The sequence below is a fragment of the Manacus vitellinus genome, unplaced genomic scaffold (assembly GCF_001715985.3).
Source record: "Manacus vitellinus isolate BGI_N305 unplaced genomic scaffold, ASM171598v3 scaffold_79_pilon, whole genome shotgun sequence".
Lineage (NCBI taxonomy): Eukaryota > Metazoa > Chordata > Aves > Passeriformes > Pipridae > Manacus > Manacus vitellinus.
This window is the reverse complement of record NW_021940812.1, coordinates 842363-869061: the sequence shown is the minus strand read 5'-3', so window position 1 is coordinate 869061 and position 26699 is coordinate 842363. Positions and strand designations below refer to the sequence as shown.

Sequence of the window (26699 nt, the reverse complement as noted above, 5' to 3'; positions counted from 1 at the left end):
AACCACCAGCACAATCTCAAATTCCTCATATTTCACTGCTTTACACCTACTATAGTATAACAGAGCCCCATCCAACCCAGCCTTGAACACTTCCAGGGATGGAGCAACCACAACTTCTCTGAGCAACTTGTGCCACGGTCACAGTAAAGAATTTCTTCCTCTTATCTAGCCTATTCTCCTTCAGTTTGAAGCCATTCCACCTTGTCTTGTCACTACATGTTCTATGAATGTGTTGCTCCCCTCTTAGCGGAGTCAATGACAAGAATGGTCAGGGCAGCAGAAGACAGCAGTTAATTAATCAAAATATTCTTTCCTCTCCCTAAACCACTGGAATTTGAAATTACAGTGGCATAACAGAAATTGTAAGAGGTTCAAATTTCCAACTTTGGCACATCTCTCACTTTGTGCAAGTAAATTTAATTGCAATTCCAATAAAAAAGGTGCAAACATATCCACAAATGAGCCACAAGTTGTGACTGAAAGCTGAGAAAAAGCCTGTAATTTTTACACTGAAAGTGTACTTATGTCAGTTTTGAGACTGGTTCTTTTTTTTTAGCTAGTTCCTTTAAAATCAATGGAATGACACTAAGCTACTGACTAGAAATATGTTATTTCTTCACTTGCCCATTGAGAACCAAGAACATGAGCTCATTCCATCAGTTTCAGGGAACTTTCAGCATATTTGTGTCACCCTGAATATAAATATTTTATTTATTTTAATGCTTGCTCTAAGACTCATTCAAGACAAAGGAAAGACCTTGTTCCTTCAGAGTGTTTGAATCAGCCCCTTGCTTACTGGGAAGAACACAGGATAATGTGTTCCTGTGTTCAGAATGACTGAACCATCTTGGGAGCAAGCAAATCCCTCAGATGATTCAAATACTCCTAAACATGCAGCTTGCTTCATCTTTGGCAAGGCCACCAATCTCCCGTCATCTGCAATAATGTAGAGGGAAAGGAAGGAAACAGGGCTTTGAAGAGCCAAGAGGACTGAACTTTGCAGATCTCTGAATGAACAAGATATTTTGCTGTATAATTAACAGAAGAAGGTAAAGAAGGATACACAACAGGTACCCATCCTTTTACAATTGTGTGGATCTCCACAGAGCATCAACTCAGTTGGTGAGCTGATACGCAATTTTAAATATGCAATTTTAAATATGCAATTTTAAAATATGCAATTTATTTTTCCTAAGGCATTCCATCATTCTCCCTATACTAAGTTAATTAGTTTGGCTTTGGCATTTTCGGAGTCTTTCATTTGCATTCTGAAAACTAAGAGACCAATAACAACAGTGTGCTTAGGAATCTGGCTACTGGTCTTCTGTATTGCTTACCAGGGACTTAATCAAGATTTCACCACTCAGCCAGCTAGAGAGAGCTGAGGAAAGCAACTATAATACAGAAAAGCAATTAATGTTGTAAAATGGGTTTGGGTCCTCAGATGATTGACATTGCAGATTAGCATCTTGCCCTTAAACGCAAAGTCACCCTTGGGTAAATCTACAGAGTACCTATTGGCTTCATAAAATTCCTCTGGACATATTAAAAGCAGTGTCAGTTGTTGTCTGTACCAAAGTAATAGAATAAGTAATTCTAAAATATCTATGCATGTTTGCAGAACATGACTTCGTGTTTTGCACTTTACAAAAACAATATTTTAGTAATTTCAGGTCTGGCAAGGCTGCACCGGAGTCAGTAAGGGGACATGACAGGATTTTAAAACAGTCAAGATCAGACTCTTAATAAAAGTTTATATTGCTTTAGCATTTGACCATAATTGGAACAGCACGGGAAATGTTACTTTTTTCACAGAAGATTGCAGTTCTGTGGAAAATAAACCTTATATCCACATAAAGTGATACTCATCAGTGGGAGGAATATTATAGCCAGCTCTAGGGCAATACTTCATTCTCTGTTCCTGCAAAAGTTTACTTAATTCATTATTATTCCCTCCACTATATTCTATTTGTTATACTCTAGCAAATAAAGAAAATAGCAGTTAGGTTCTCAATAAAACACCTTTTCCTTCATTAAGGCCATTTGGAATACCCATGCTAAAAGGTAAAGGATGCTGGACAGAAAATTCTGAACTGCAATGCAGATATTTCTGTTATTATTCCCAGAAAGCGGTTATGGGGAGCAGCATTCCCACACAGAACACAGTCTGAAAAAGAGCTCCTGCCCACTGGCAGGTGTGTTTTTGAAGGTGTGTATCATCTGCAACTGCTTTCCCCTCTACTTGAGTGGGTGGGAGAAGTTGCAGCTGGGGAATATGTTAATTCAGCACTACCCTTTAACACTCACTCTTTTCATTACAAGTATTAAAATTGTTCCCAATGGGCATAGCAGACAAGGAAAGCTAAACACAAGGAAGGACTTGATCCAGTTTCCCATTAAATTCAAAATAAAAACTAATAACTTCCACGATAATAGGACTTGGACAGGAACTTACATGAACAGCATACAACAAATCATTTTATTCTTGCCAAAGCTTGTTTTGACTGCAGCAATTTCCACTGAGAGCTGGAATCTACATCCCCCAAAGTAGCTCCACTCCAGCAAATACAACATGCATTAATTCAAGTATTATTTGGTTTTCCCCTGACTGGAAAATGTAAGGCAGCAGAGGATAAAAAGAGCACATGGCTTGTGTGCAAGCCCCAGCCCAGCTGCTGCTGGACCACTGTTTGCCTGTTGCTTAGCAATGCTTCACCTCTATGCCAGGAAAAAATGTTTTGATGAGGGAATATAAATCTGCAGTTTTGTTTATGGTGAAATAATAACTGATGGTGCTCCAACCACTTCTTTCAACCATGTGCTAACAACGCTTACTAAGCCCTGGAAGCTCTTTGAGATAAAGGCTGTAGTTTTCCATGCCTATCTATGAGCCCGTGGGAGAGCCCTAGGTAAAAAGTTATAACAGAGCAGTTTGCATGTTAAAGAGGAAAAGAACTGGAATAGGAATCTGAGGATTTAAAATAGGAATCTGAGGGCATGATTCTGGGTAACCAGCTCTAGCCGCCCTTACTTGAGCAGGGAGTTGGACAAGATGATTTCCAGAGTTCCCTTCCAGCCTCAGCCACTCCTTGATTCTATAATTTCAGAAGCAAAATAAAGAACTGGAGGAATAAAGAAGGACATGAAAAATAGATGTGAAGGGAGCAAGGAAGCAGGTAGCAAGGAAGCAAAGCAAAGACACTGCAAAATGCTTATGCCTCACTTACCAGTTATCCATTTAGCCTCTGGGTCATGAATTTTGAAATCATCACTGAAGAGATCTTCCACTGTTATCTTCTTCTTCTGAGACAAGCTGTTATCTTCAACTGCAAAAGATTTAAAACCAAACTGCCATTAGTTCAGCTTTGAAATGTATCTGAAAGTACAGGAACTGTGAATAGTGCCATGCAAACATCTTATTTGGAAAACAGTCCACACACAGGTCCCTTCCCATATTTGGTGTTATAAAAGGACCATCTAATGGTTCATTAACAGAAACCTCTTTGTTATTCATACCTGGTCTCAACAACTACAAAAAGGCCAAGACATGGTCCAAAACATACATTTCCAGACAAAATGTGATCAAAGAAGATTTTTAAAGTCATGAAAACACACCTGTAGATGTCATAGTGAGATATAATGTTAACTATTCGAAGTGTATTAAAGCTACTTAACACTAAAACATTTCTGAAATCATTAGACACATTTTCAAAAAGCATTTTAAATGGCCAAGCTTTTACAGCTTATATTTTTATTTCCTTAAAAACTGTCATGCAGAACCATAGTTGGAAATATATTTAACTTTATAAGGGCTCATGCACATTACTTCAGAAATTTTCAAAAGATTTTCCATGGGAATCAGACTCTTGGTTGCAGAAATATGTTTGAAAAGTCTGTGAGACATAACCCTAAATCCTTAGGTGTTGCATAGCTGGCCCATGCTAGTTTTAACTTTTAGTGAAAAGATATACAGTTTCATTTGCAAACATGGAAATATCAAAGCTGAACGTTTTAGAGAAAAACTAAACCCAACAATTTTGATTAATATATTCCTTCTTTCCTGTCTTCCCATCAAGTGCATTTTTTTTTTGTTATGACAAGCAGCCACCCTCTATGAAAAATTTGTTTTCAACATTCAATTTTTGCTGAAGTAATATTTTCATGGAAACATTTCAGTCAGCTCTTTCAAAGACAAGATGAGGCTACATTCTGAGTATTTCCACAGCATCTCTCCTCACTACAGTATCCTCATACCTGAGGTCTATTAGCATCCTGCAGCCTTAGCTACCTTTAACATTGTTTAGTGCTAAACTTACGCTGAACATTCATGATTAGAAACGTGGAATCAGACTTTGAAGGTAACTAGTAGAAGGAAAAAAGTCTTCTTTACTATACTAAACCGATACCCCTGAGCTACCTGAAATGACACAAAATTACCTGTGAACAGTGTTTTGTCCCACTGAAAGATGTTTCAATACAAACTATCATTTTTACCAAATTAAATTATATTCTTCAGTGTTCATATTCTTCCCAAGTCTGGCTGAGGTTTCAATGACGCTGCTCAATGTGGCTTCCAAATACCAAAACACAGTAATACAAGTCCTCAGCCAAATCCCTCCATGTGACAGCACTATGCCAAGTTATTCTGCATAATTTTATTTATCAAAATGGAAAATATAGGTGACAATAACCTCAGGAAATGGTTCCAGTTAGTTTCCACCATGGTGCAAGTCCCCAGAACTGGATACCCAGGGAGGTCAGGCAGAGCAGAGCAGGAGGTCGGAGCCCACGAACAGCCCTGGGGTTACAGCTGTTCCAGGAGCTGCTTCCCAAATGCCACCCTGAGGAACACAGACACCCTCTTCCCCACCATGTGGGCATAAGGACAGGCACAAAAAAAACCTCTGTGGGAAGGGGCAGGGTGGGAAGCCCTTTTTATTCCCCCTTTTTGTGCAGGATGGAGACAGCCAGGTTGGGAGCTGCATCACCTCTGTACCTTTACAGCACTCAAACTCCTCGTAAGGGACAACAAGAGGAGGCAAAGGCAGCACCTGAAGTGTGCACATGCAGGAGCCTCCCTGAGGCATGAGGTGAGATTTCTTTACTGTCCCCTTACTGTAAGAGCTGCAACCGGTCCTATATTAAACAATGGACCACATTAATCTCAGCCATAGAGCTGGGGAGAACACAAGTAACCAAATAAATCAATCAATGAATTTTAGTAAAAAAAACCAGATTTGTTGACCTCCCCTCTAACAGGCAGGTAAGTCAGAGTGCTGATTAAGAATGCCTGCTCTATTCCTCTGGCCCTATTTATAGAGGGAAAAATGCAATTGCAGGATCTCAGGCACCCTCCCTGTCCTGAGCACAGTCTCTTAAGTGCCTCAGGGTGTCCAAGCCAGCTGGTGGACACAAGTTGTGTCCACATCCAGCTGCAGGGACCTTTAGGCCTCCTTGGTCTTACAGAAGGACTGCACTGAGCATCTGCCACCACATTTTGTACATTTATGTCTCCTGGCCCAGCAGACCCAAATGTCAGCATGGCAGCAGTGCAGGGGGCACAAGGAGTTGTGATGTGAGTGCCAAGTCAGAAACTCGGTATCCAAACATCAAAGTTATGTGCTGAGAGAACTGAATGGAAACCATTTTGGTTTTGATTCAACGTTAATGGCATGACAGGAACCCTGTGTTTTGGTTCATCTGCCTGCACTTCATCCTTGAAGTGCGTGTGGACAAACATGGGCTGAACTGACAAAACCTGGCTCTCCAGAACACAAAAAGAACAAAGATCCTCCAGAAACCCAGGAAATTCAAACAGAAAGGAACAAGGAGTGGACCTCACTGCCTGTTTTGCCTCCTCTCTTTCAAGCTTCCTCTCAACTCCAGCAATGCTCAGAGGCTGCTTGATGGGTCAGAAAGTTTCAGCCACCTTTGGATGCCCACCTTTCTTTCCATCACCACTGGTGGTCTGCTACAGGCAAACATCAGATGCTTTTCTCACACACCTCCTGGGTGCATTGCAAGCACCAGGGTGTGTGGCCAGCACACCAGAAGCTCCTTTCCCACCTCAGCATACCTGCTTGATCCCCGGGCAGACCTAGCCCATCTTTTCCCCCAGATGACCTCTCTGTGCCCGAATGGCAGGGACCACACCAGGCACATAGGCAGCCTTTCTCCTTTCTGTAAAATCCCACCTTTTTGTAACAGTGTATAATATTCATTTATATATAACTACTGTGAACAAACAAATTGCTCTCCTGCAGAGCTGGTCAAAGGATATTTCTTTGCTCTTCCTGAGTATCAAAAGTCATACAAAGCTTTCTAGGCAATGCATTTGACTGTCTGACAGTATGTTGTGAATTAATGCTTGGTACCATCTCTGAAAAATGTTTCCTATGGATTTCGCAAAAATTTTAATGAGGATTTGAGTGTACTTTCTTTTATTCATTTAAAGGTCAGATTTGAAAGGAGAAAGCTTGATGTATATCTCAACAAAGGTTTAAATATCAGGAACAGATGTGCAAAAAGTCCTTGTTTGCCTCCATTTCCAAACAGGGGGGATGAGAAAGCAGCCTCTGTCTAAGCAAAATGTCTAATGGAATTAGAGGAAGGCTTTATTTTACTCAAAATTTCTGTAGGCTGGGTCCTCTTTTCAGCTTTGCTATGTGTGTGTGTATGCACAGACATGCATGTTTATAAAGCTTTGCATGCCTTTATATAAATGCACAAAGAACAGTGCCTGGATGGGACCTCTACAGGCGCCATATGCTGTGACAAATGAGCAGCTACCAATTAGGGAAGGCTCAGACCCACTCTGTTATCATTTGTATAAATAGTTTCACATTTTTCAACGGTGGGTGGAATGGCAGGACTCATACACACATGAAATCAGAGAACCTCAGCATAGGCAACAGCACATGCTGTGTACTGTAGTGTAATGAAATGTAAACTTTCACACAGCCACTGGTTCTTTTGAGAATGTTGTTCTAGAATGGCAAAGGATAAACGAATCATAGAAATGTTGAAATGTTTTCAGGATTTCATAAAATAAGGCGCAGGCATCAGTAGCAATAAAGCACTGCTACTGTAATGACCATGTCTGCTGAATGCAAGGACCACTGATTCCAGGTTATGAGCTAATCTTGAAGGAGGGTGAGTGACCTGCCCCTGAGAAATCCATACCAGTAGGGATTTCAGCCCTTCTGCAGCTGAATCAAGAGTCAAAACCTTTAAAGATTTGGGCTGATTTGAAGAAGAATCTTGAAGAGACATACAAATCCCCTTTTCCCCCAATTTTTAAATACTTTAATCATTATCTGTCCTGCTAAGCAAATCTTCCCCATCTCCCACTTTACCAGTTGTTCGTACTTTGCAGAAGACTACCCAGGAGATTACCCAAGTTTTCACAGTCCTGGTGCAAGTTAAGGGTCCAGTTAAGCAATTAACTTCTTCTGAACATAGACTACATGTCTACATGCTGCAATCTACCCCATATATGTCCCAAATTACTCTCTGTAGGCACTGTATGATGTTCGGCACTGGGTTTAGAGCATCTGCATTTCATGCCGTGGTACTGAACTGCAAAACAGGCCTTCAAACCAACACCAAAATACTTAGAGAAGAATAGTTTCCCAGCCAGGAAGAGGGCTGAGATAGACAGAAACAAGTAAGGGACTCAGAGGTAAAATGTAAAAGGTTATTTGTACTGGTAGGACAGTGTCAGGCTGGACTCTAGCATTATCATCAGAAGGAAGACGTAAAAACAGTTGAAGCATTCTCAGGAACTGTGCTCTGCCCAAGCCAGACTGCATTACCCCCTTCAAGACATCTGCAGTGAAGTGGGAGGTTTGTGTTTGTGTGTTCTGGTTTGGGCTTGGTTTTTTTACCTCATGTCACTCTCATCAGCTCCCCATGAACATCCACGAAACTGCTTCACCTCCTTTCTTCACTGTTCTCCCACCCCTTCCTTGCCTCTTGTTCAAGAATCCATCACTTAATTTTCAGTTTGGCTACCAGAGGATAAACATTTCTTCTTCCAGAGAACTATTTTATGGCAGGGAAACACAGACTGTGCTTCTCCTTTTGGACAGGTTCCTCCACCTTCCTCACTGCTTCCTTGTTGGGACCTGCTATCCCCCGTCAGGATTAGCAACGTGATATTATTATGTTTGTCAAATCAGCCTCTATGTCTCACTTAGCACTGGCTGGTGGGAAATGCCTGTGAAATGAGCCTTCCATTCCCTTCTGCCATAGCACATCCTCGTAACAAGTTCCAGGGCCAGTGGCTCAAAAGAAGACTGAGCTCAGCTGCTGCCAAGCCACAGCAGCAACCTAAGCTCTCTAATTTACCCTTGGCAGAGTCTCACCATGAAGCACTCTGGATCCATAATAAAAACAGGAGCAGTACTGAGCTCAGAGTTTTTGTATTTGCATGTAGGACACAGATCTGAAACATCAACAGGGCAAAAACCAACCCAAGCCCCATTTGCCAGCAGATCAGGTAATTAGAAATCTCAGAAAACATGAATGGAAATTTTAGTCTAGAAAAAGACTTTGCATATTTCTACGTTTTAAGCATGGGAAATCTCTCAACAGTTCTATTTGGAGTTGTTGCTGATTACATACTAAAAACTGCATGATTTATGTGTGTGCATATATATCCCAAAGGGGGAATATCTCTGTTTATGCACACACAAATATAAATACACAAATACACTCGTGAATTTTATTTATAACTTGATGTGACTATTTCATATTCCCACTTCACACTACGTAAAATAGAAGGTCATTGTAATAACTGATATTTACTTGTATCTTCCTAAATTAGAGAATAACTACAGGCTCTCAGTGCTCATTACACCTTCTCTGTGTATACACTTACCTGGACAACAGCACTGCAGTATCTATACTCATGACAGCCATTACAGTGGATTTTATGTGTGGTTTTCTCTGTGGGAGTAGAAGTCCTAAATGAGGTCTATAACGCATCCCAGAATTTAAACCAGAGCTGCTAAGTCCTCACCAGATGTCAATCTGAACATTCTTCCAAGGAAATTGTTATTACAGGTGGTCTTGTAAAAGGAAAGACTTGTGACTTCAACTGTATTTAAGTCTGTACAGGTATGTTATGCTTCTCCCCATGTATCCATTATATGAAATCCTGCTTTTGATAGAAATGGCACCCATGGTCCCATCCATGCAGTGCTATAGCTTCAAGACAGCTTCTTGAGGTATGGGCTTAGGAATCTAGGCTTTACTGTGCATCTTTGAAAAACCTGTGACTGCATTTCTGTAAAACTGAAGGAAACGTTCCCATATCTAATAAGTTGTGCCTGATGTGAGCATAGTCCACACACCATTCCCCAAAACATCTCAGAGATGAACAGCACTGTCCAAAGGTGTTGAATTCGAACACCAGCAAAATTAATTTAATAAATGATCATTAATTAAGTTTAACCTTAATTAATTTCATGACATAATTACTCTGGCATGACTATGTGCTACTTACATTTACACTGAAAAGCTCTGGATAATATGAAACAAACTGAAAATAAATAACCAAAAGGGTAATATAATGATTGTTTCACTCATTTTCAAATTAACTCAGTGCAATCCTGTATTGCTTGATTTGCCACTGTCTCCAGTTCACACAGCAGGATTGTGGGATAAGAACTGTGAGGGAGGATGGCCCAGACCAGCTGGACTACATGTCAGTTCACACATAATGAGCTGGAAATTTCTACCACACAACTTCCATCTCGCTTTTCCACTTCACCACCCTGTTCTCTTCCATTTCCTACGGTTTCATTTCTCCCTTGCCTCCATTCTCCTCCTCAGCTCTGTGCTCTCTGTCCTGCTGTTCCCTAGATTATATTACTTGCATAAACTCATCCAAGAAGGAGCCCCTTTTCTTCTCCTCTACATCCTACTGCAGGGGACCTTCGCCTTCTCCTGTGTATTGTAACTCCTCACCCTTTCTGACACCGAATTCTCTTTTCTATGTCTTGTGTCTCACTTTGTTTGTCATTTCATATTCAGTTCACAATCTTACCAGAGCTGGGAAAGCATGTTGTTTCAACTCCCTAAGTAGGCATGGAAATTTACAGGGCTGTATAAATATATAATAATCAGTAACCATAATGACACCACATTAAAATTCAAGCCAACAACCTCAGTACCTACTAGAAGAGAAGTAATTTACAGAGGTTACATGCACAGAACTTTGTTGAAACTTGGTAAGAGGATTAACTTAAAGAATTTCTTACTGGGAAGTTACTAATTATTTTCTGTGGTTAAGTGTTATCTGGTAAATCATTATCTGAAATTGTTTTGTAAACACCATGGTCTGAACTGCAAATCAATCCAGCTAAATGGGACAGTATTTAGGTGTCTAGACATAGGCACCTAATGCCATTTTAGATAGTCTAGGATATGCCACTCCACTGGCAACTGCTGCTCCATGTAGACATGAATTTCAGGAGTTCCTGTGTCCTGACTGACTGCCCTGTGTGGGTGTCTCCCCTACCCTGGCACATTTAAAATGTGCCCCCATCTATGCTTAGGCAGTCAAGTTCCAGGCTTGTATCCTCAGCTCAGCAGCCCTGATTTTGAATTGAAATGTAAAATTCTCAAACAACCTTCCTAAGAAAGGCCTTGAACTCGGCATCACATCAAGACAAAGACAGGAAGGAGCAGTCCTTTGATGCTGACTTTTCAGTCAGTTTGTAACCCCTTTACCCTTGGAAGTGTAAAATTACAGAAGAAAAACAGAATGGGAGTGAGTTAAAGGTTATAAATACCTGGTGTCAGGAGTATAACAGAGGTGACAATCAGGGAGCAGATAACGAGAATAACAAGTAAGGCAATTGCAATTCCTTTCCAGTTTCTTTGAGGAGGATTACTCCCCACCAGCTCCTAGAAACATCAAAAGAAAATGGACATTTAGAAAGGGCACTTAGACAAGGAAACAAGCAGCAGAATCCAAATGCTAAGGTATGTCCTCAGAACTACGCCCTGCGATCATGGCAGGTGAAGACCATGAACCAAATACAATCCATGCTGTTATAATACATTGTGGCAATAATTGAATCCATCCCAAGTCATTATACAATGAAGAGACGCAATGTACCCACAGGATGCTCAACAGTGAGACCCACACTCCCCACCTTCTCCTGGCATATGGGCACCTGCTGCCCAACCCAGCACTCATCCAAACTCACTTATCAGTGCTGACTTCCTACCAACCCTCATTAAGTCTGGCAATAAGGAGCTTTACAGTAACTTCCAAGAGACTTTTATAACAAGATGTCAGAGCAGAATACAGGAAGATAAATAATTCACGGGGGCACGCATGGAGATAAAAATCAATACGGATATCCCCGCGGTGAACTTTTCTGCCTTCCCAGAAAACATCACATCTCCTCAGGGCAGGCGGTGTGCATTCCTAGGCCGGCAGGTCGAAGGAATTGCAGAGAGGCTTCTCATCTAGCATATACATTAAATTTAATCACATCCTTAAAACTTTACAATAAAAGCTCCATCACCATTCACTGATTAGCTTTGGCTTCACTGTAGTTGCACCATATGTTCTGCCTGCGACGTACACAGCACCCCTGCTCTCGAGACTGAGGGGTTTATGAAGTGCCGCGTTCGCATTCACAAGATCTTAAATATTTATTGCACTTTATTCCTTTCATGCTTTCTGCTGGATTCCCCTTAGCATTTTGCATTACATGTGATTTCATGCACGCACCGAAGCAGCCCCAGGAACTGTATGAAATATCAGTGCACTCCAGTTTCCTGGAAGGCTGAATTCACTTAAAGGATCTGGCCTCACAGCCAGAACAACTCTGGATGCTCCTCCTCCTAGTCAACCTCATCTATTTAGGATTTTTGCCTCATTTCCTTTATTATGAGAGATGGTGTGTCTAGAACAGAGCTGCTGGAACTTCTTTAAAAGTCTGTTGGTTTTTTTTTTCTAATTTAAAATTTTCATGATTAGCTCTTCTGTAATTCAGAGTTTGTTTCACTTACTGTAACTTTTCTTATACACAGCAACAAGACTAGATCAGGGAGGCCAGGCAAACCTCATAGATTTGATTTCAGAAGATGCTGGAAAATATTTTTCAGCATTTCCATATCAAGAATTCACTTCACAAAGAAAGATAATGTTGAGACTCTCTTTATGTTGGGGGATCTATCCATTACAAAGGCTATAAATTTGCAATGGAAAGTCAAGTCTGAGGCATGAAACATCTGAGGCAGCATCTGTACTCCATCGCTTATTCTAGTTCTGGAAAAGACACAAGGGTTCTCTTTCTTCCAGCAAGGATGGGTAGAGGTTAGCACACCCTCCCCTCCTTGCCTTTCCCTCATTTGCACTTGGCTATTGGAAATGAAAATAATTAGAAGGAACAAATGTATTATTATTGGTACTGGAGAAAATCTGAAAGTAGGTCAGGAGCCTTGAGAAATGCAATTTTCCAAAACAAGCAAACAAAAAAAAATATAAATACTTTCATTTCTATAGACTCTTCACCCTAAGCATGAATACAAATGCTAATTAATTTAATCTTCTAATGTTGTTTTTAGGAAACTGTTATGGTCTCCATCTTTCAGGTGATGAAAATAGGCACAAAAGAGAGTCTGTGCCTTTCCTAGGAAAAGAAAATGATAAATAAGCCAAGTAAAGAATCCAGGGCTTCTTAGCAAGTGGTAAAAATATTCTTTCTTTCACAGCAGGGCACAGGGGGACCTAGAGGGATGACAAGAATACTGGGGAGAAGCAGCTGAGAAATCCAGACAAGCCCTCACAGTGTCTGGGGACAGAGGTAAAACAATGACAGAGTTACAGAACTAACAATCACAGTCCTTAAAATTATCTAATGCTCTCACCACAAATGGTCAGAAGTTTTAAAACTGAAAAAAAAAAATAGATCATGGACTTGAATTATATCTACAACCCAGTTGTAGTTTAAAAGCTTAATAAAGCCTTGCATTAAGTGTGGTTTCCCCATCCATGAGTCCCGAGTGTGACAGAAATACACACACATACTTAAGCTTTCAGGATATCTGTACTTTCGCTGAATCCATTATCAAGTCATAATTCTATTAATTCTTCAGGCATCCAATCAATATTTGAGCAAAATCTCAACAAAAAAAAAAAAGACTGGGAATTTCTAGTGTATCAAGAGGAGGAAAACTATTCACAAGCAAAACGCTGGGGTTCAATACACTGCAAGGAAGTAGAAAAGAACATTTTCACTTCCTTTTCAAAATTCTATCAGGAAATTTCTCTTGATAAAAAGCAAGAAGAGATAAATGACACTTCAAAGAAAGACAAACAGCTTTATTCAGCACAGGCTTGGAAAGCTACTTTTTTTTCCCCTCAGTCATGTGAAGTCTCTTTTGATAGAATTGCTTACAGCAAAACTGCAGACACATCATACCACAGGTATGATAGCACTGATACCTCAGACCCTTCCCATTTGTATTTCTGTTAATTCCAGGGAGATGTTGCTGTGTCACTGTGACCAGCTTTGACTTCCAGGAGATTACAGCCTCACCAGAGGCCTGTGATACCCCATGGCAGCAAACTCCTACCTTTCACTTGGATTTCCCAGCAGTGAACATCAGCTGCCTATTCACATTGCTCAGGAAAGCCTCTGTGCTTTGGAACTGAAACCAGGAAGGTGTTTAATTAAGCCTTAGGCAGGTACAGATTGAAGCACATAAATAATGTTCTTGAATTGGCACCTCAAAAGGCTTGTTTCCAACACACTGCACAAAGCTAGAATTTGCCCTTTTCCTGAAAGATCCCAGTTTGAAGATGTAAACATGGAGATCTAAATCAACCAGCAAGCAGATGCCCTTTGTGACCATGGCTGTTAATCCCAAAGATACCAACTCTGGTTTTCATACTCAAATCTGAGCATATGACACAAACAGAAATAAACCAAGCACACACAGTTTCTGCTCTGAGGAAAACAAGATGACAGAAAAAATTAAAACAAAGTCACTCATCAGTAGGAACCACCTGCTCTCTGCTTCACTCTAATACATCTGTATGACCTCTGCAAGAAAGCTAAAGCCCTCCAGCCTGGTTTTCTCTTTCTTTTCCTTTGCTGTTTGTTTTTCACCTCCCTCTTCCTCTTACATGAAAATTTAATTGATTTTGGATTCAGAAAGTAAACCAGATGTTACTACAGGTTTTAACATAAGCATACTTCATTGATGCTGCATATTGAAAACTGTAAACGTTATCACTTTCATCTTCATTTATGATTGAAAAATATCACTACCCACCTGTGAAGTTGACTTTGAAGCCATAAATCCAGACAACCTACAGTATTTTAAGACTCTAAAATACAGATCTGTGGTGACATATTTTCCTGCCTGTGAAAGAATCACTGTACTGACACGTTATGGATGAAGGCTGGATGCGCTCCGATCCAAGATGCTGTCAACAAAATTATTTCTGGCATGTTTATTTGAAACCTGTCAAAAGTCTGCCAGCACAGTGACCACATTACAAAATATAACAGCTTCTTAAAACAATTCGTCAAGCACAATTTCTTTTTTTTAATAACCATGTCTACATTGCTAAATGAAAGAAGGACAATACAGACATCACTTGTCAAGTATTGGCATTATTTAATTAAAATTATACATCCTGGACCAAAATCTTTGAAGTATCAGTAGTGAGAGAGTCATGGTGGGCCTCTTAATCTTTTTCAACACAGAGCTGCCACTTCTGTGCAATAACAATAAATCCCAGGTGTGTTATACAGGAATATATACATTCCAGACAGAGGTGCTATATGTGAGGGTCCTTCCTGAAGCAGGTGACACTGGACCATGGCTGCGGACAGGAGACTGAGCTCTAAACTCATTTACAGTGGTGTAAATATGAAAGAAAAGAAAAAGACAAAAGAGAACCCAAGAAATGAATGGTATGATACAAAATCAGGTGCAAGAAGGGGTGGCAGGATCGGGGTTTATAGCAGTGATTTTATAGTTTCCATACCTGCCATTCTTGCAAGGTCTGCTTCTTGCCTTTTTTATTTATTTATTTATTCCTAAATTTCAACCAGAAGTATTACACTAATTAACACAGGAAATGAAAAATCTTCTAACAAGCTCATAACACTGTTAATTGAAAAACGTGTAGTCTACGTTCCCCTCGTGCTACCTGGGTCTGAATTAAGACTTTTACCTGATGACATAACAGTAAGTGTGATGTCTCTGGAAAGTCAGCTCACCAAGTTCACAACATGGCACAGAATAAAAACTTTGCTGAGTAATTAAGGTGTGGGAACACTGTTGTCCTGGGAAAAAAAGTCCTGCGGAATTCAGTGGAAAAATAATCTTGCTGTTAATTAGTTCTTTGTAATACAAAATTGCAGCAGATTATAACTACTGCATAGTACAACAAATGAGCTGAGGAGTGAGTGGGTAACCCGTACAGATATTAGATTATTAACCTTATGTTGCAAAAAAAGAAACACTAATTGCAATGATAACGGCAGTAAACTAGATGCATTGCAGTGGTTACAGCAGGAGGTTCACTGAGACTCCAGGTTATACTGCTGATTGATACTGCCTTACTGTCTTATCACAATTCTCCTGTCTGGATCCTCCACTGCTCCCCTGCCTTAAACTTAGGATGGAGTTTCTTCACAGGCAGGAATTATTTTTGCTACCCTGCCTGGCACAGTGGAAACCTCAGTCACTACAGATCTTAGGCAGTATCAAAACACAGATAAACAATAATAGGCACGTAACTGCATAATTCTCACCTCTGAATTCAAGCTGAGTTACTTTTGCTTGGGGATATTTTATTTATTTTCTTCCTTTTCCTTCTCCTCCCTACTTGCCTCCCTCCTCCCCTGCTGCTGCAGACCACCCTGAGCTGTGCTCCAGCTGGAGTGTGATGCTGAATAACAATCAGTTTGCAGATAGACACAGAGCCCGAGCCTGGGGCTACAGTAAACTCAGTTGTTCAGATGCTAAAGGTGACACTTCAGAGTGAGAGGAATAAAAACTTGCTCTGTTTTTACAAATGAGGCATGGTACCTTACGTGGGCTTTCCTGCAAAACCCCAACAGAAACGAGAGGGATAAAACCATCTGCCTGTTGCAGTGGTGAAAGACAACTACGTTATGTTTTTCTTCCTCTTCTGTTGATGCTCTTACTAACAGGGAGCAATGACTTAGTAACAGTTAACATCTTTGCTGTCTACTCCCCAGCACTGTGAGAAAAATCTTTTACCCTGCATACAATGCAACACATTCTCCTGCTCTGAATTTCTGGGAGGCTCTTTTATGAATGCCCTAAAGCCATTCCATTTGGCCCTGTAGCTCCACGTCCTCTCACCATTTTCTGCAGAGTGCATGTAGGTAAATGCATGTAGGGCATTAATGAGTGAGAGTGAGCGAGGAAAAGGCTGTACCTGTAACACTCAGCTCCCTGTAAAATTAAACCTTGCATGCTTCATGCTCTGGTAGAGCTTCCAGTCTTACATGTTTCTATTACAAAGCTAACAGGAGAAAATGAATGCCATCTGCATCCCACGCCTAACTGTAGCTTAACAGATGATGGGTCTTCCACAGTTTTAGAGCAGAAGGCACCAGATTCTCAACTAGCATTGACTGATACAGATCATTGGCTCCACTGGAGCGAAGCCAGTCTGTGTCAGCTACAAATGAAACCCGGAGCTCCTTCTAAATTAAATATATACATATATATATAATATATCTGTAAAAAGATCTAAATACAGTAGTCTCTGTAATTCCTAGCTGTTCTGTATTGCCAAAATGGATATTTAATAACTTCCCATCATTTTTATGGGCATTATGATGAAACAGTTTTGGATCAGCTCCAGACCTTGCAGCACTAAAAGAATAATATAGTGTCTCTGTTATTTTGAACTGGTATCTCACATGACTTTTGCACCCAAGTAGAAGTAATTCCACTGCAACCCCCTCCTACACCCTTATAATGTATGCAAATAAGCAGCTCTGCCATTTGAAACATTCCCAAGCTATTCCTAGTGCTTAGGGACAGAGTGATTCCACGGAATTTCCAAAATAAATTTGAAGTTTGGCACAGGGACTCTGAAATTCTGCCAGAAGCCTATTTTAAAGGTGACAAAAATTCAAGCTGCCAACACCATCTGGACCTGTTGCACTGGGAGTGGTTCCAGCCAAGGGCACGGCCACCTTCTGACCCAGGGACAGGAGAAAGGAGACGGCAATATCATACCTGGGTGCAGCACAGGATAAAAGTGATTAGACATACTTTCAGCCAAGAACTGTGATGGTCTTGATTTAGTGTCATCTTATTAATCTCCTTCACTTTCCCCCCCTCAGTTTGGTTCATTTATCTGCTGTAACCCAGATGTTTTTATAGCACCTGGCACGGTGGGACTGTGAATCCTCACAGGGGCCCTTGGCTGCTACTGTAATTCAAGTCATAATTAAAGATCCATTCCCAATACTGACAGAGCCCATAAAACCAACACCATTCCTTTGATTTTATTTCAGTGTTTGATATAAGCACATACATTCATCCACTAAAACAGAAGCAAATCATCTCCCAGGGTGAAATATTTGCCATGGCACAAGTAAAACTTGGTTTGATGGTTAGGATTTTATTGCAGAGGAGTCTGTGTGTTCATCAAATCCACAAAAAGGCTTGGCATGCCCAAATGCCACAGACTATAGCACTGATCCCAGGACCTCTCTATGCCACAGCACTTGCTTAGCTCCAGTTTTTCCACTACAATGCCCTGACAGCCTGGCTCCCTCCAAACTGAGCCACAACACACACACATGAGCCTGTTCATACCCATGCAGAAAGCATCTGCAAAGAGTGATATTGCCAAGGCATGCCAGGATGGCATCTCCTTACTTAAATTCTCGAAGAATTATGATCTTGAGAAATGGGAAAAGAAGCTTCTCTGAAATATTTTAGAGGTTGGGGAAACCACCTCTCAGCTCTGTCTTCTCCCCTAATTCCAACAAAATGCCATTCTGCTTACATTTGAAAAAAGACAATTGCAATTTTTAGTGAAACTGTATTTCAGAAAAAAAAAAAAAGACAATGTCATTCAATTTATGGCTCTGAACACCAAGAAATAATTTGTGATAAGGGAAGTAGTCAGGTGTTTAATCTTCCTGGGTAGAAAGACAGCACTAGAAATTCTGTTCAATATTATATTTTATTAACTAGGCTTTATTTTTTTTTAATTTATTTAGTTTGCAAACGCTTTCTTTCTAAATGGTACAGGAAGGAAAACATAAGGCAAACAAAATTTAATTCATAAATAATTTGCTTGGGAATAACACAAGAAAGAGCTGTGAAGACAGTCAAGGTTTGAGGTCGCTGCAATTCAGAGACAGTGGGAAGAGGAATTATGAAATCCACGTGCACAACAGGGGGGACAAAAATGGATTTATCAATTTAACTTTGCATTCTCCTGAGGTGTCCATCCAACTCAGGATGCAGAAGTTGCACTGTGTGCTAAGAAAGTAAAAATTACCTTGCCAGATTACCTGTAAACACCTCTGCATCACAGTAATTCCAGGAATTCAGGTGTGAATTAAAGCAGTTGGAGTCTATGGGAGGGTTGTTTCTCTTTTGGTCGACACATGTAACTCTCAGTAACACGCAGAAAGCTTCATGCACGTGTGGGGAAATTAAATAAAAACAGAAAGAGGAAAACACACACAGTCTAACCTACCATGCCCACCACCATCTACCACTGCCATCTGAAATACATCAGCTGCTTTTTTTTTTCAAAATATGTTCCAACATTGCATCTTGCAGGATGATGGTGGATTGGGGATTTCAGGTGAGGTTTGTGGCTTGCACGAGGGCTGCAAGGTGATGGCTCATGAAGGTCCCGCAGCCCTGGGAGCAGTTGGGAAACCAGGTCAGAGACAGGATTGGCTCCTGAGTCCTGGAGTTCCACGGGGATGTGAGGGACATGGACAGACCACAGCAAGAGGATGGAGTGGGATGGCACTGCATGGAGGAGGAGGCTGCAGGGACGATTCATTTTCTTGGGGGGTGGAGAGAACGTTTGCTCAGAGTCCATAATAATGAGATTTCAAAAGTAATGAAAATTACTTGAACCTCCATTGTTAGACACAAAATTAAATACTTTTATGTACTGAGCAAAGGAAAATGTCCAAACTAACAAGCATGTGATGGTAAAATCTGTTTTGTGTGCTTACTAAAACACTCCAAATTTAGTAAAGAACCTGCAAAAATCACATATTTCTGTCCCCCGTGGGACCTCAAGCAAGGTGTTTTACATAAAGGTTGAGTCCAGAAGGAAAAAAACCCAAAACAAATAAGCCAGTAGAATCTCACAAGGGACAAAAGTTCTTCCCTGCTTCAAGCAAGAATCTGCCCTTATTGAGGACAATAACAACATTTTTAGTAACATGCCTGAGTCTTTTAATCATTTCCATATAACATAATTAATCAGACTATAGTGCTGGATTTTTCAAGCATCTGAATATCCTATTAAAAACAAAGTAAAGTGTAGCAAGTGTATAAAACACAAACTCCAGAGTTATTCTGGATGCTAAAATTCAGATTATTTTTTTACACATCTTTTAAACAACTTTATCCGTGGGCATCACTCGGATGATGAGGCAGGGAGCAGAGTCCACAGACTGTGAGAATGTCCTCGAAGTAGCTGGGAGACATCTCAGTTCTCCTAATGGGATTTGCTTGGGTTTTTTCTCTGACATTCTTGAACCAGAAACCACTTCATGGATATCCTGATTTGATACTCATTACGTTATTTAAAAAAAAAAAAAAAAAAAAGGAAAAAAACCAAGTGTTAATTCCCCCAGGCCCTTGTCCAGCTCTAGCTTAGGAAAACTGTGGTTTGAGGAATTATGGCTCTTCAAAGGGTACTCGGGTTTTTGGCAGGAATTTCCAGGTGCTGGCTCAGGATGCCGCTGTCAGGCAAAGTGACTCCAAGGTCTCCAAAGGTTTATGACTCCTATGCTTGGTCTGTTTTAATTGATTTCTGGTTTTGCTAGGGTTCTCACAGCACATTGCAAGGCTTTTCAAAGTAATTTTATTTTAATTTTCAAAGCTTTCTGGTCGGCAGGAAACACAACCAACAAACACTAAGTCATTTTTCCTTGGGAAAGCAAGATGCCAACTTTCCCATACTGAACTGTGTTAACTGTGGCACAACACCACAGGAGTGCAACTCATGTAGACAGAACACTTTTTTTGATCACCTTTCATTTGAAAGAATTATCCTTAATTCAATAAAATTCTGAGATTCAGTGAGTGAATTACAGAATGGAACTGAGAAATCTACATTCCCACTCAAAAAAAAGAAAAAAAAAAGAAGCAAAACTGATTGACACACAAATTACAATTTTTTTCCTCTTAGAAGATTATTTCATGAGAGTCACTGCCATCGGTGCCACCAGCAGTAAAGGCACTGCACCACCACAATCAGTTTTAATCTTCCTGCACAATTCATGTTACCACCTTAACAGCACTGACAAAAGCATCTCTTCTTCTGAGTCATGTTAGTGGTTTATCCATAAATGTAGGGATATAATATTGATTTAAACGTGCTATAGAATTTGAAAAGAGAAAAATCACTCAAGCAGACTCAGTGACTTGTGTGTGGCAGGTTCATTGCATCCCATAGATGGGAATGAAAAAGACAAGTGTCCAAGAAAGGAGTTTCTTGTTGTTCTCCCAAGGAGGAGGAGCAGGGTTTGGCTTCTGAAATCAAGGGGTTTTTCAGAACCAGCAGGCACAGCCATTGCCACATTTCCCTACAGAGCTCAGTGAAGCTTCAGATCAACTCCTGATCTAAACATACATATAAAAGGTCCTCTGTCTTCATCTCCCTGCGCATCTCACTCATTCTGCAAGACTTAAAGACATCCTGAACCCATTCAATGCTGCAATGAACCTTCCAATGCCCCTCGTAAGCCCCCAACGTGGTGCTGCAAACAGCACGTTGCATCATGCACAGGCCAATGTCCTCAGAGGTGTTCAGATCCTTAACTCCCTGTGGCTTCTCCAGGACTCAGGCACAGAATCCCTCCTCAGGACCTGGGCCTTGGTGCCTCTCTTCTCCTGATCTAAATTAAAAGATAAAACTCCTCCATAACTGATAAAAGTGTTCAGAAGTGACCAGACAAGTAGCAGTGAGAAGGTAAATTAGGGGGGCTGGGATACTGGGGTTTTTAAACATAGAGAAGCCTTAGCACAGACAGGAATTCATTTACCATGTGAAAAATCTGTTCAGAGCATAATGGGAACTCTACCAATTAATATACTTCACAGATGCATCTCTCTAATAAGCACAGTTACAGGGATCATTTTTCTTTGACACACCGTAAGGGAATGAAAAGGTTAATGTAGTGTATGTGAGTGCATTTTTAAAAATCAATTTAAGGGAATTTTCTCTGCTGTAAATTAGGCTCTGGCACCAGGGAAAGCCATCAAACTCAAATTAACAAAAGGAACAAAAGAATTTAATTTAAAACTGCATTGTGATTGTATTGTTCATTGGTGCACACACAAAAAACCCCCAGTAACATACATTTCATTTTTACCTTCTTTGATTACAAAAAGGCTATTATCAGTGAAAGATAATGTTGAATCTTAATTAAAAGGAGGACTCTCCCTCCTACCAGCCTGTAAAGCTCAACATTTTCTGTAATGCAATATAGAATCATTTTGGTAGGGAATCCCATTTGTCAGCTCTCTTTACATTCACCAAACTGTAACCTCTCTATGTCTGCTTCTGTAAGCTCAGAAAAAGCAGGGTTTGGCTTCTGAACTCCAGAATTCCCGTTCAACAAGACCTGGTGTTGGGCTTGCTGCAGCTGAAGGTGTGAAGCTTCGCTGGAGTCCAGACATCTGTCTAGAAGAACTGAAACAGTTTTCAGGTTTCCACTAATTTTAACTGACAGAAGAGTGAACATCAGCTGAAATCCTACTTTTTTCAAGAGATCCAAAATGGTTCTCCTAACTTCATGGCATTGCCACAGGCTCTCCACTCTCCATCATCTGACTTGCAAACTATGGACTCCCCTCCCCCTCACAACTATATATAGGGTATCTTCTTCACCTGGAGAGGACACCCAGTAGCAGAATGACATTTACACTCAAATCACAACAAGAACATGTCTTTGAGGTGACACAGCTCAACACAGTGTTTCCCAAAATTATCACCAGTCATAGCCCTTGTGCTTTTCTCAAGTGACATTTGCTGTCACCAAACTCAGGGATTGAAAGGTGGCTCTGAGGACAGCAAGATTTTATGACATGTTCTGCGTCAATGAAGTGAAGAGAGGATATGACACAACTGATCTGTGTTCATATATTGGCCGCAGTGCTGGTTGCCAAAAGATATCAGCAGCACAAGAAAGGAACAGACAAGTCATATGAGCTACTCAAGATAAATCAACTGCATTATTTTCCTTCCCCTTCACTGACATAAATACCTACATTGTTTCCCCTGTGTTTTTAACAGGTTTTCATCTGATTCACCACTGAAAACCTTCCTCTATAAAGAGCAGATAATGATCAATATTGGTCTTAGCTCTGTACGAGAAGTCAACTCTTCAGTTTTCATCTCCTTTGAAAAGGGAAACACTGTCCTTCCATACACTGAGTGGAGCTGGACCTTGGTTCCTCTGAAAAAACACCTCACAAGTCAATAGCTGCAGCCCTTTCCCATCAGGTAGGACCAAGCAACAGCAGAGAACAGCAGCACAGTTTCACCATCTCACCTAACGCCCTCCCCATATGGTGAGGGACCATAGCTACTGAATAATTAATAACAAATATGTGTGATCAGAAGTTCATAAGAAACAGAGGAATTGCAGAAGTAAAAGCCAGTGGTTTGGGGTTTTTTTGTTTGGTTGTTTTTTTTTTCTTTTTTCCATTTCCTTTCTCTTTTCCCATGGGTTTCTTTGGGTTCAAAGGGGAATAAAAAGACCCTTAGAGACTGTGGACTCCAAGTCCCAGATTGGGTGGGTCTCTTAGGAACTTGGTCTAGTGGAAGGTGGCCCTGCCCATGGCAGGAGGTTTGGAACTAGATGATCTTTAAGGTTTCTCCCAACCCAAACCATCCTATGGTTCTATAATTCTAAATCTGAAATCCATCGCCATGTGTGCTCCTGAGAGCGCGGTGCCTGCTGGTGTGATGTGTCTGCCCTGTGTCTCCCATAACCCACGAGGGCATCTTGAGCTGTGCTGTGTTTGAAACATGGATCTGGGATAGGTGCTGGGGCGCTCAGCCTGGGCTAAGCTGCAGGCTTTTGCAGTCACATTGTCCTGGGACCCCAGCGAGCTAATTTAAACCTGTGACTTGTGACAGTGACTGCAAAGCAGACGTGCTTTCATTTACTTTCTTGTGTGAGGATGGAGGAGGAAAAAACTGCGTTTTATGACCTCTCCTTGTTAACAAGAAATATGCCAGGACTGTGCCTTAGTGCCCAACACTATTTTTTGTGGCATTGGAATAGCAAAGAAAAAGCACTGCTTTGTCGTAGATAGTATTTTGCCTTTTAAAATATTGCTATCATAGCCTTATAATGTAAAATGAAGAAGTCATATTATGTTCAGGAAAACTCATAGCAAACTAATGGGGCACTTCAAGCCTTGTATTGTTCTCTTTTTCATTTTCTTGGCAGGAATTCAAAAAAATAATCAGAATCTAGTTCATTCTCTTACATAACCCTTTATGAAGGACTCTTAAAATTCACATCAACAGTAACTTATTCCCACTTTTCCCTTAATTTCCATTTTGTTTAATGGCTTCATTATAATTTATTTGTGATTTTGGTATTTTTTATTCCCTCTTGAGAGAAAGAAGGACCTCTCCTGGGTAATAGGACAAGGAGTTGGAATCTGCATCTGTTGTGCTCCTGTAAAAAATACATTAACAAAAAAATTCCCTTTACAGGGAATAAGCCCAGTTCTATTTCTTTTTTTTTCCCCTGGGGTCTGGTAAGACAATTCTAGTGATGCCAAGTCCAGATGCAAGTGCCATGTGAGGAGGTACTCTGAGTACAAGTTATACTGCTGCACAGCACATCCTCTTTGCAGACTGAAGACATGAAGTGTAAAATAATCAATCTTCCAAGGTCCTAACGAGCCTTTTGCTACAGGCTGTACCACGCCATCAGCTTCTAGAACAACAAAAATGCCTGGCACAGAGAGAAAAGACAGCTAGAGGCTTGTACCAAATGTCTTTGTGAAATTACAGGACGTACTTAACCTTTGTCCTACAACTTTTCATGGGAAATGAGAGCATTTGCCATCCAGGCAGGAAGTCATTATCCCCCATGGGAATGAAAAATGTCTTGATACAATCCTGATCCTTTGACAACAAGAATTCTGAAGTCAGACATTCTCAAAAGATGAGTTTATGAAACTTCAGTGTTTGGGTTCATGCTCAGCATGGACTTCCCAAGAGCCTCCTATATTCTAAACCATCCACACTTTACATATCTTTTAATTACAACACAACTAATTTTTCACTTATATGAAGTACTATATTAAGAATTCAAATTCCTAAACCAGAAAATGTACCTGTTGCAGAAAAACAATATGTGGAAATAACAAATGAGAGAAATGCTTGGAAAAATTTAATTTGTACAGGCTTTTTCATGCTTGTACTAATTCAATTTTCTGATTTTGAACTAATCTCTCTCTCCATCAGTTGGTCACTCCATGGTAGGAGTAACCATGCATGGTGGGAGCCCATGGTGTGGTTCCAGTTTTGGATCCAGCAATGTTAACCTCACTCAGTAGGGTGCTGATCCCCAAATCTGCATACTCCTGCTTCCTCACTGGTTTGTAGCTTTTGCTGCCACTGTTTTGTCAACAGTTTTCTTTTTCACAGTGTGAAGAAATGGAACACCCTCACGCTAGGAACAGAGATTTGGGGAAATATGGAGGGTTTACTAGGTCATCTATACAAGATAGTTGGGCAATTGCATCAAAAGCAGGGTTAGGTTATTAAAAGCCATTTAGGTGCCTCAGTTGCAGACAAGGCTCCCAAACATCTATAAAAATTGATGCTCCAATTCCTAAGCACCTCTCCATATGAGCATCCTTTAAAAGCCATAGTCCTTTGGGTTCTCTGCTCACATACAGCGAAAAAGAAATAATCTCCCACTATAGTTTTTGGGCAGGGGAGCAGCCTTGAAGGTGAGCCTAACACATGAGAGGTTTGCTGGGCAGGGCATAGAGAAAGGGTGCAGCTCCCCTTCTTTCTGCTCAGCAGGACATGCCAGAGCTCACCCATGACACACCAACCTGCCTGCTCAGCTCTCACTTCCAGCAATGCCTCCTCTGAAGCCGTGCCAGATAACGAAACACATTTTCCTGTGCTGCAGCTGGTCTTGCATCCATGCCCAGGGGCAGCACATCTGCCTTATGAGCGGCAAGGGGGGAGGCAAGAACACAATTTCAAGTGAGAGGAGCAGGAGGTAACAGCTAATCAACCGTTTCCATCACCTTCTCAGGACAGGAGCATTTGAACTTGTCTGGAAGAGCAGCATTGGCTGTGCTGTCTGTTATCTGCTGCTCTGCACAGGTAGATGTAATGTCTGTATATTTTATTAGCTCCTGTTATGCTGCATGAATGGAAGCCAAATACATTCCAGCTTACTACTTTCACCATCAATTATTAAAACATTTGTTGCAGAGGGAAGAAAAATCCTGTTTCCCTCTGCAGCTTCTGGGATCATTGTAGCAGTCACAGCAAACTGCCTGAGCATCTTTCACGGAGTCTGATTTGGCAAAGACCACTGCCATGGGTGGACACAGAATCCAGCAAGAGGTGGGGATGCTTGGCCTGCCTGATAATGGGGACGCACTTGGAATCAGCCTCTGGAAAAACGCTTCCCATGTCCATTAAGGATGACATTTACCTTAGTCCAGATGGCACTCATCACCCTCTGTGCACCATTTAAGCCCTGAGCTGAGAGGGATGGTGTGTGGCGTGTGGGGATGATGTGTGCAGTTCCAAACTGCAAGTGTAAGCCATATGTGCATTTTTATTTTTTTTTTTTATCTGAAGGGAAATGTGGGCAATTAAGCAAAGGAATAGAAAATAGGTAACTTCAAAAAAAAAGTAAAACACAACCCTATTATAGCTACATTTTGCTTGTCTGTCAATCTTTTAAGTAACTGTACAGTGTGCCTCAGAGCATTGTAGACTTCTTCATATAAATACAAATTTAACTCTGTATATTATGGGCAGCTCCTAAAATCAGGAACTGTATATAATACTTTATTAAATCCTTTTGATACCAAATGCTGTCATTAATGCATTATCCTGCACGATGGCTTTTCTGCCTCCTTTCTTATAGGATGCTCTCCTACATCCACAAGGAAAATACTGCCAGGTAGGTGCAGTGGTTTCCTTTGACCCCAAATGCCCATAGGCTCAGCTGTAGATGAACTCAGGAAGAGTATTTAATGGGATGCCTTCTTCTAGTAGGAAAACCATTTAAAGTTGTTCTGAAGTCCCATGTACTTCAGTGGGATGCAGATACGAGTGCCTAGGCACTTCATAGACATTTTGGTATATGACTTACCAACATAAACGCTTGTTCTCCAGAGAAATACCCATGATACAATGGAGGTGTCTACAACAGGGATATCCCTCCCCTTGTGGGAGG

The 26699-nt window shown here is 40.8% G+C and overlaps 1 protein-coding gene across 1 annotated transcript in view; it reads right to left on the bottom strand.

Moving 5' to 3' along the window:
• DPP6 (dipeptidyl peptidase like 6) overlaps nt 1–26699 on the bottom strand; it is a 250442-nt gene that overhangs the window by 161489 nt on the left and 62254 nt on the right. The window contains exons 2-3 of the mRNA XM_018084951.2: nt 10800–10914; nt 3228–3326 (exon numbers count right to left, since the gene is read on the bottom strand). Coding sequence (XP_017940440.1) covers nt 3228–3326; nt 10800–10914 — 214 coding nt within the window. The remainder of the gene's footprint in view (nt 1–3227; nt 3327–10799; nt 10915–26699) is intronic.